This window comes from Onychomys torridus, chromosome 23 (assembly GCF_903995425.1).
Source record: "Onychomys torridus chromosome 23, mOncTor1.1, whole genome shotgun sequence".
Taxonomy (NCBI): Eukaryota; Metazoa; Chordata; class Mammalia; order Rodentia; family Cricetidae; genus Onychomys; species Onychomys torridus.
Window position 1 is genome coordinate 43,030,590 of NC_050465.1, and position 10,108 is coordinate 43,040,697.

Consider the following 10,108-nt stretch of genomic DNA (forward strand, 5'->3'; position numbering starts at 1 on the left):
CTCTCCTCTAGCACTTTGTCAGCGAGCGCAAATATGATGAAGAGCTGGGGAAGGCTGCCCGCTTCTCCTGTGACATCGAGGACCTGAAAGCTCAGATCATGATCTGCGGAGAAAGTGAGTTAGTCGCGCACGCTTACTAAATAATTCCGTGTGAGTCGGCTTGGTGATGTTCGGAGTTGACAGCAGAAATGTCAGGTAGACGGTCCCCCGGCATGGCTAAACTGAGGTCTGAGGAGCTTTAATGATCTAAGGTTGTGACACAAGTCACTGGAAATGTCAAGATTTGAACTTAGACTCTTCAAATGCCACTGCCCATCAGCAAATCTCTGGGATTTATTAAGCTGAATAGAGCAGGTCAGCTGCCTTATGCCATTCGCAAACGTTTCCTAAGCTCGTCCAGGTATGCTCTGGGTCCGGAGATGCTGTTCCAGCCTGCCTGAGAGCCCTGAGCATCACTGCCCTCCCCCTCCCTCCTCCCTGTTTAGCCTGGGTTCTCTGATGAGTGAAGTCAAAGATAATGAAAGACTTCACGGCAGCCATTAGTTTAGTCTTGTTCCCTATTAAGCCTTAATTATAGTGGCTAATGTGCAGCAAAATTGGCCGCTGCCTTTTCCTGTGCTCCAGCCCACACACAAGGGGAGGTGGATATGAGTGATGAGCACTAGCGGGCTTTGAGGACAGTCACAGAGAAGGACCAGCGACCATCCACAACCTCCCGGTCAGCAGACAGCTAAGATCTGACGGCACTTGTTTTCTGTACATTTCTACATTTCCCTTTTTCCCTCTAAATAAAACAGTATATCAGCTTGGTCTACAAATTAACCACATTGTGTTGACTAGCATACGACATTACTTTCGGGTCACCTTTATATTTTCATGTGTGTCCTGTCTACGTCCCGTACATGTGTCCTCATCCAAGACACTTTGGTCACAATAGATGCTAGACATTTTCCCACGTCAGTATGTTTAGCCGATCACTTATGTAATGGATGTGACCAGTCCTCGGGTGGTAGCCTTTAAATAACTTCCAGTTGTGCCCCCAGAAAACAGTGCTGAGGGCCTCCTGTTTGCAGGTCTTTGCCATCTGGCTGTCTTGCTGTCCCTTTTTTTGTTTTTTCTTCACGTGCTACCTTCCTTATGGCAGAGCCTCCCTACTGGCCCTTCTCCAGACAAGCAGTTTGGTTGACGTCTGGGAAGGGACCTGCCCATCCTAGGTTCTACTTGAACCAGATGATAAATGAGACTCTAAGCCAGGTCACCTAGCTCTGCTGGGGGAGGAACACTTCACTCACCTTCCTCCAGGTGCCCTCTAATGACAGAGAGCGCCCCCTTCCCAAATGACGAGTGTCCACATAAAGACAGCCAGCCTCAAGGCTTTGTGTCAGTAATCCTCACAAAAACCCTTCGTGGAAGGTGTATTGCTGCAGCTACTGAACCAAAAGTGGAAACGGGAAATAATGACCCCGTGCAACTTGAAGCTGGTGAGCTTGAGAGCTGCTGAAATCCCCTGGCTGTGTTTGGACAGCCCGGGATCATTTGTCACACCTTACCTCCAATAGGAAGGGGCTGGAGCTGCATCTCTGTCCTCTCCAATTCTAACACTCTGTGAGCCCCACTGGCCGTTCCTAATCCTCTTGCCAAACCCTGGGATTAAGTCTGATCCCACAAAGGGAACAGAGAAAATTGCTTTTAAAAATTGGTGACAATTTTAAAAAATTCAGAAGAAGGTCTTTCTGTCCAGCCTGGCAGCTGAATCCCAGTGAGCTGTGAGAGCAGTCACGGCTTTATCCTGGAATTGATTCCCTCTGGCCTCGATTCAGCATAATCACATAGAAATCATCCTGCCTGAAACCACCACTTTCAAAAACAACAGAACTGGCAATAATAAGCATTGAGCAGACCTGCCTGACCTGAATGTGCGCCTGGTGGGGAGCCGCCTGATCAGCCTGGCCTGCACATCGCACTAGGAATGATGCAGACCTGCAGTTAAAGACTGGCTGGGGTAGCCTTAGTGAAGTATAGAAGATGCATGGGGCTGGCAGGCCTGCCCTACGGTCAGGGATACTCATGACCCAGAGCAACAAATTCCTAACCCATAATATCCACCCACGCCCATGCTCTCAGAACACAGGGCTCTGTCAGCCTCTCTGTCCTTACGTGTCTGCAGCACTGAATAGTATATAGAACCACCTGCTAAGGGCAGTGTGAATGGGTCGAGTAATGGAGGATCTAAGAGGCAGAATCCATTTAGGGAGGAGCCAGAGAAGGAACATCAGTATCATTATCTCCCTGTCAGTGGTGGTTCTTGACCTAAAGAATAATCTTTAAGTCGCTCAGATATCTCTTTGTTCCTGCAAATGCCTCTCATCGTGGAGTCTCACAGGAGAAATGTGGTGGTCTCTAAGCACCGAGGTGTCCTTTCAAACGCCTTCACCTTAGAGAGTGGCCCTTAATGTTTGTTCGGAGCTCCTGCCAATTTCTTCCTCCTCTAGCACTTTCTAATGGCTTCTCGGGCACCAGTTCTCTTGGCACGGCCCCTAACACCAAACCGTTCCACCTTGCAGTCACGCATCCAAAGAACAACTACTCCTCCAGAACCCCGTGCAGCAACCTGCTGCCTCTGCTCAACGCGCATGCAGCCACTTCCGGGAAACAGGGGAACTTTGCCCGGAAACCATCCAACCACCACAAGCCCTCCGAGGGGAAAGCGGCAAACCCCAAAATGGTGAGCGGTCTTCCCAGCACTGCCGATGCTTGTCACCAGACCATGCCGGCTAACAAGCAGGTAAGCCGCTTTGGGAGGGCCTCGGGGCGTGGCGTGCAGGGACTCAGCAGATACCCGTGTGCCCGCAAGGGAACCTCCATCCGTTTCCAGAGGAAGACAGTAACAGCTTCTAGCCACTGAGCTAGTGGTCCTGCCCAGGCTCCCCCCCTGCTCCAGCAGCACTCCTGCCTGGCCTCATCCAGCCACACCGCATAGGCCCGTGCCTTTGTGTGCCCCACCACCACATTACCTCGTTCACCATGGAGACAGGTCCCCTCATACCCCTCTCGCCAGCACCTCCAGGTCCCCGACAGACCCCCTGAAACCACTGAGGAGAGGAAAAGTGGTGCTTGTTCTTATTTAGGATTAAAAAAAAAAAAAGTTCCTACTTAGGTTTGGAGAATCAGTAACAGATCAAAGGCAGGCAAACTTGTCTTGGAGTTTCAGTAAAGCACACACATTTCAAACTGACTTGATTCATTCTTGGCCTCTAAAGATACAACTTTTCTGTCTCTGAGCGGTGGTGGCGGCGCACGCCTTAATCCCAGCACTCAGGAGGCAGAGGCAGGCGGATCTCTGTGAGTTTGGGGCCAGCCTGGTCTACAGAGGAAGTTCCAGGACAGGACTGTTGCACAGAGAAACCCTGTCTCAAAAAAACAACCCTCACGCCCCACCTCCACCCCGCAAAAAAAAAAAAAAAAAAAAAACAGGACTTTTCAAAGAACAATCTTCCACCTGCCCGGTTTCTGAGAGAGACTTAGTAGCCTGTGGTTATGAAATGAAGGAGAAATAGGATTCCGTGACATGGGTGTTGAGCATACGACAAAGACTGCTTTTATGATCTCTGCAACTTTCTTTTTCTGTATTTCAAACCACTGGCTCGCTAGCAGATGACCGGTTGACACTGCCAGGCATTTCTGTGGTCCCGAGTGGCTTCGTGACAGGGAGCACCGTGTAAATGCACAGGATATATCTAAGCAAAACAGTGAAGAGCAGTCCGGAAGGGCGGGCCCTGTGTTTCAGAGTAACTGTTAGGGGTCCCACATCATCCCGCAGAATGAGGGGTCAGTGAGACCAAGGAGACATCCAGCCAGAATCGGCACTCCCCCCACCCTCCTCCCCATCGTCTCTTTGAAGATTTTTTGAAGTAATTTTCTCCCAGTTCCATTTATAAGTGGTGCTAGATTAAAGAATTATGTCAACGTTGCTTGTTTGCATGCTGTTGGAAAAACTTTTATCTGCGATTTAGGGAGTCGGTTTTCCTGCTACCTACTGGGGTCTGCTGTGGCTTGTCGGCTTCAGACACTTACTTCCTTTCTCCTCTTAGCAGAATGGACCTTCTAGCCAAAGGCGAAGGTTTAATCCACAGTATCACAACCGGCTAAATGGTCCAGCCAAGTCCCAGGGCGGTGGGAACGAAGCTGAGCCCATGGTGAAGAGCAACAGCCGCCATGAACACAGAAGACCGCCGCACAACGGCTTCCGTCCCAAAAACAAAGGCGGGGGCAAAACCCAGGAGGCCTCCTCCTCGGGGACCAAGGCCCCCGACGCCCCGACCCATTCCGAAAAGCCCCGCCGACGGCAGCACGCGGCAGACAGCTCAGAAGCCAGGCCTTTCCGCGGTCATGTGGGTAGGGGTTCACAGTGCAATCTTTGCCCCACGAGAATAGAAGTTTCCACAGAGGCCACGGTTCTCTCGGTCCCCGCTGTGACGTTGGTGGCCTGAGCTGGGAGAGAAAGGATCAGGTTTTGGCCTGGTTTCGCTTCCCCGGCCTGAGGTGCTGACCCAATTCGCTGCCAAAAGAGAGTCCATCGGAATATACGAGCCCCGTATGTCGGTGTCGTTCCCTCGCTCAATCATGTTTACTAATCCCAATAGTCTGCTCTAGCTTGCTTCGTGACTCCCATGGCTCTGCTTGACCTGTTGTCGCTTCTCCTCATCCAGACTTCGCATCATTTTAGCCAGGCAGTATTTACCCGTTGTTAGGAAGAAAAAAAAAAAAAAAAAAAATCAAGATGTGGCTGAAGATCAGAGGCTCAGTCAGCAGCAACCTGTGTTGTAGCTGTGGCGTCCATCCGTTGGTTGTCTTTAGAGAGTTAGTGTTGAGACATCAGACAAACGTGATCTGCTGAAGACACATGTGCTTTTGTAGAAATTAACATCCGGTGTTTTTCTGAAATCTATATATATAAATATATATATAAACATATATTGCTTTATTTGAAACAAATTAAAATATGCTGCATTTGACGCCTGGCTTGTTTCTTTTATCGATGCGGTTGTTCTTTGCAGCGCTTTTGCAACAAAGTTAAAGACAGGAAGTGTGGTGCCAAGCTCTATGTATACGGGCTGTTTCCTTTGAAACAGGAACTCCCAGGAGACAACGCTACTCCCTCAGCTAGGTAGCATACAGATAGGTGCTACACACCCAGTCATCGTGGATGCCACATGGTAGTTGGAAACCGTGGAACAAGATTTTTACTTCAGCCTCGCCTTAACAATAGAGATTATTGGTTCATTATCCAAAGTCCAGAATTTAAACATGCTTGGGTCCAATTGGATCTTGATTCCCAGTCCTTTCTCTTAATTCTGAATTCTGTCCTCCATATGCTCACACTATATTCAGAATGATGATCACTGATAAGTATTTTGAAATCCCCCTACCTGCACAGTAAACCAATTCAAGCCGAATTAAAAGTCCAGATTTAAAGAGCAAAGCATCCCCCGGTGATCTAGGGGGAAGAAGAAATCACGTGGCAAGTCTATGGACCAGGGCTTAAATACCCTGTAGGCCTGGTCTTGAGCGGCTCCAGGGGCGGAGCTGCTGCTGGGCGGGTTTTCTAAGAGCCAGGTCTAGAGAGGGGCTTGTGGGGCAGAAGCGAAGTTCCCAGCTCAGCATGATGACCAACTTCCTGAGCTCTCTCCATGGCTTCTGTGTGGGGCAAGTGTCTTGTCAGAAGTCACATCAGAACTCTGGAATGCCATGACTTACAGACGTGATTGTAGGTCATCCATGAGGAAAACTAGTTACTAGAACAAACTAGTTAGCATATTAGTTAGCATCAACAAATCAGAGCCCATCCCTGACACTGAAGTGGGGCTTCCCCAGAAGCAGTGGCTATGTAGAGCTACCGTGACCTCAGAAACAGAGAATGGACACAGAGTACCCCCAAAGCCAAAGCCCCAGTTCCCCTCTTTTGACTGTAGGGCTTCCTTTGCTAGCTACTTTCAAGTGCAAATGCGCCATTTCAACTCCGCAACTCTGCCTTGAGATTTTTTTTTTCCTGGCAGCCCAGGTTCACTGGTTCTCTTCCCTTCAACAGCTGAGCCTTCAAGCCACACAAGCATCCATTTCTTCTTCTGCCAAGTCCAGGAGGGTGTTTGCTCTCTCCAGAGCTTTTTGAGGTCTCTGAGTATACCCAGAGATTTAGTAGGAATCCAAAATGTCAAGCCACATTCCAGGAAGGAAGGAAGAGGAACTGATTCAAATAAGAAAGATGAATGCTTGGCCCCACAGTCTCTGTTTACCCCATGTGAGGCCCCGACTTTAAAGCTTACAAAGCAGGAGGATTTTACACAAGTTTTGTGTAGCAAGATCTTGCCCAGCCCCCGACAAATGTCAGTTTAAATATGATGGCTGTGAAGATGGAGGCAGATAACTCTTACAAAGGGAAAGAAAATGGACATGCCGGGTGAAAAACCAGCCCCCTTTTGAGAGTTCCAGCCAGCCACTCTTACCCCTGCCCCACTCCCTCAAGTTGCCCTGGAGTTCAGAAAGCTCAGACACATTCCTGAGTGCATAACAGACACTCCCAGGTCACTGGGAAGAAACTAAAGAATGCTAAGAAGTGTTCCGACCTGATTACGTTGTCCCCTAGATTTTTGCCTTAGACTCTGGCAGTGTGAGGATTTTCAAATTTGCATTTTGAAGTGGTAATTAGTTGTTTTAGACCAATGTCAGGTCTTTGAAATAAATACTCTATCACATTTCTTCACCTCTGGTGGAACCATTTGTTTAATCCTATGGATCTGGGTCATATTCTTCTGTTTTTCACTGTGTGTGTGTGTGTGTGTGTGTGTGTGTGTGTGTGTGTGTGTGTGTGTACAAAGACACCAGAGGACAAGCTCTGGTATTGTTTATCCTTGGGATAGCCACCTTAGTTTGGTTTGGTTTTTCTTCTTTGAGGTAGGGTCTCTCACTGGCCTGAGGCTCCCTAATTAGGCTGGCCAGTGAGTCCCAGGGATCCACCTTTGTCTGCCTCCCCAGCACTGGGATTGCCAATGCATGCCCAGCTTTTTATGTGGGTTATTGGCATCAAAGTCAGGTCTCTGTGCTTGAATGGCGAACACTTTACTGACTGAGCCATCCTCCAGCCCAATTCTGCCATTCTCAATAGAGAGTGCTAAACTCCTTTTATAAAGCCAAGAGCTATGAACACTGATTTTCCACTTAACATACATAATTTCTAAGTCAGAGTAGAGCCTTCTCTTTAACACCTCTCTGCTAGAGGTCAGAACTATTTAATACTCAGAATGTGTACATAACTTCAAAACTCACCTACAATGCACCACATAGCTCTCCCATCCAGACTCTGAAATCCAAACTCCCTGTTGGGTGCCCAATGACATTCCAGATTTACACTTCACTGGAGAATCTGCACATTCCTACTCTGGCCATGAGAATGTTGCCTGTGCACGGTGTGTTTAACCACTAAGAAATTCACCCTCAGGAAAGGCTCGGTTTAGGGGAAGAAACTAGCAACACAAGTCCCAGTGTAAAGCTCAGGTTACAGAGATTCCGTTCACCTCAGAAATGGGGATCCTAATTAAACATTCTCAGAGGAGCATTCTCAAATAAAGTTACTGGGGAAAGTTACCAGCCAAAAGTCTGTGTTAAAGTAACAGACTTGAGAATTCTGATTTCTCTAAAAGCCTAGATTTCAACCTCAATCTTGATTAAATCACCAGAAACGGAGACCAAAGTTTCCTATACCCGTTTGCAGTGAGGACCAGGAAACCAGGCTGGTCCCCAGCTGTTACAGAGTGGTCTGGATTCCTCACTGCCCTTGACACAGCCTTGTCCCTCAGACCCTTTACACGTTGCCTGCTTTGCTGGCTGGCTGCTTGTGCTGCCCTCGTGTGTCTAGCAAGAGTAAACGCTTTGCTTCTCAGCCAACATTCTAGTGACAGCTCATGAAATAATGTAATAGGATTTTTTTTTTCTCCCCCATTCAGAGTAAATACCTAATCGCCCCAGGAAGCAAAGGTAGTGATACAAAAACAGAGCTCCTGCATGCTCCAACATCTCAACCCATAAAATACCAACACTGATCATTCACTAACTGACTGAGTTGAGTTTTCCTGAAACTACTGAGCATCGTGGTTGTTGTGATATTTGAGGAAAACAAGTGTGAAGAATTGTGAATCCCCAGAGGGTCATTTAGCTAAGAATTTGAAGCACAATTTTAATGTTAATACTTACAAGACATTATAGAGTTGTTACTGTTTCCACCCTCTTGCTTTTCATAAACCACTCTATAAATCCTAAGAAAGGCTTCTGAGACTCAGTTCCCATTCATGAAGGTTGGTCAGCCAAAACCGGTGTTTAATCTCATGGCCGCAGCCCCGTGGGCAGAGGTGTGGGGTCTGAATCTAATTATTCTGCAAATGCACGGTGCTTCTCTCAGCTGCTTCGTCACACAAGCTACTTACACGGTCTTCAGAAGCCCCTTCATCTGAGGGCAGTCTCTTCCCATAGCCTAGGAGAACTCCAGGTGCTTCCACTAGGATCAAATTTCACAGGAGAAACTGCCACACACTTCCATAGAACACAATTTGAAAGGAAATGGTGGGAATTTCCTTTCATGGGGAAAAAGGGAGAGTGTGTAGCAAATTTCCACACACACACAAAACTTAGAACCATGACTACAAATGACCAAAGAACTTCAGAAAACTGTTAAAAATACTTCTTGTCAAAAAATAAAATAAACCATTCTATTTTTAACCTGAGATTCCCAACTTTGAATTCGATTTGTGACATGTTTGAGCTCCACTAGCCTGCAACTCTAAATACTTCTGTTCCTCCTACACACAGACCCCAAAGGCCTGCAAATCACAGACAGATGTAGTGCAGCAACTGCACCATGTCTTGGTAGCCATTTTCCATGTTAGTTGCTTCTCTGTGACTATGACGAGCATCTTAAGAGGGAAGGATTTGTTCCAGCTCATGTTTTGAGGGTGCAGGCTGTCGTGAGCAGGGCAGCAGGGCAGCAGGGTCAGGAAGCAGCTGATTACATGGCAGCTATGGTTAGGAAGCAGTGATGAGTGCTGGGCAGTGTATCTTAGCTTGTATCACGTAAATGCTTGTTCAGAAGAGAAACAAAATGATTCTAAGTGTAAGCATGGCATGCTGGCACATAACTGCTATCATCCTAGCATCTGGAAGAAAAAGGCAAGAGGAGCTGGAATTCAGAGTCATCCTCAGCTGCCTAGCAAGTTTGAGACCAGCAAAGGGGTGGGGGGGGCTGTCACATGACACCCTGTCTCAAAGCATGTGTATCTCTAACATTGTACTAAAACCAGAAATGTAACTGGGAACTCCAAGGACAGAATTTTCCCATTGGCAGTCTTCGTTGGTGCTCCCTCTTAGTCCCACTCTGGCCTGCCATTGCCAGCTCCGATGTCCTCTTACTTGTCACTGCCCCCTATAAGGAGAGTCACCCAGCAAGAGCAGTGGTTCTCAACTGGGGCAAGTGGCCCCTGCCACCTGCAGAAGGCATTTGGATATTTCTGATTGCTGACCAGTCAGTCACCCTCCAGTGCAGAGAATCCCAATGAACAAGAGCTATCTGGTCCAAAATGTCAACAATGCCACTAGATCACCATGCCAGATCAAGAGGTGCTACGTGCCGTGTGTTCCCCAAAGTCATGTGTTAATCCCAAATGCAACACTACTGAGAGCCCAGGCCTAAGGGGAAGGAAGCATTTAGTTTCCAAGAGCTCCACACTCATGAGTGGACTAATTCCAATACAAAAGGCCTAGAGGCTTTCAGTTCAATCTTGTTTTCTCATTGCCTACTGCCTTTCGCTTCCAACATGTGATGGAGCAGAAAAGGCATGTGGGCTCTTTAATCCTAGGCTTCCCAGCTTCCAGAACTACACAAGTCTTCATTAGAAACACTGAGTCTGGTCCTCTGTTCCAGCAAACGAAAGAAAGAGGATAGACACTAGGGATTGGAGAGATGACCCAGCAGATGGGAGACCGCCCAGATGACGGGAGCTCACCCAGATGACAGGGGATCACAGAGGACCTCAATGCTGGTGGACTGCATTCCCTACTGGCT

The 10,108-nt window shown here is 47.9% G+C and overlaps 1 protein-coding gene across 12 annotated transcripts in view; it reads left to right on the top strand.

Moving 5' to 3' along the window:
- Spats2l (spermatogenesis associated serine rich 2 like) overlaps nucleotides 1–4,775 on the top strand; it is a 170,311-nt gene extending 165,536 nt beyond the window's left edge. For 10 of the 12 annotated variants that reach the window (XM_036173203.1, XM_036173204.1, XM_036173211.1 and 7 more), the window contains 3 exons: nucleotides 12–114; nucleotides 2,565–2,785; nucleotides 4,092–4,775. In XM_036173203.1, coding sequence (XP_036029096.1) covers nucleotides 12–114; nucleotides 2,565–2,785; nucleotides 4,092–4,490 — 723 coding nt within the window. In that variant the 3' untranslated portion in view covers nucleotides 4,491–4,775. The remainder of the gene's footprint in view (nucleotides 1–11; nucleotides 115–2,564; nucleotides 2,786–4,091) is intronic. The other 2 variants (XM_036173202.1, XM_036173207.1) reach the window with 1 other exon arrangement.
- The last annotated feature ends 5,333 nt before the right edge of the window (nucleotides 4,776–10,108 follow it).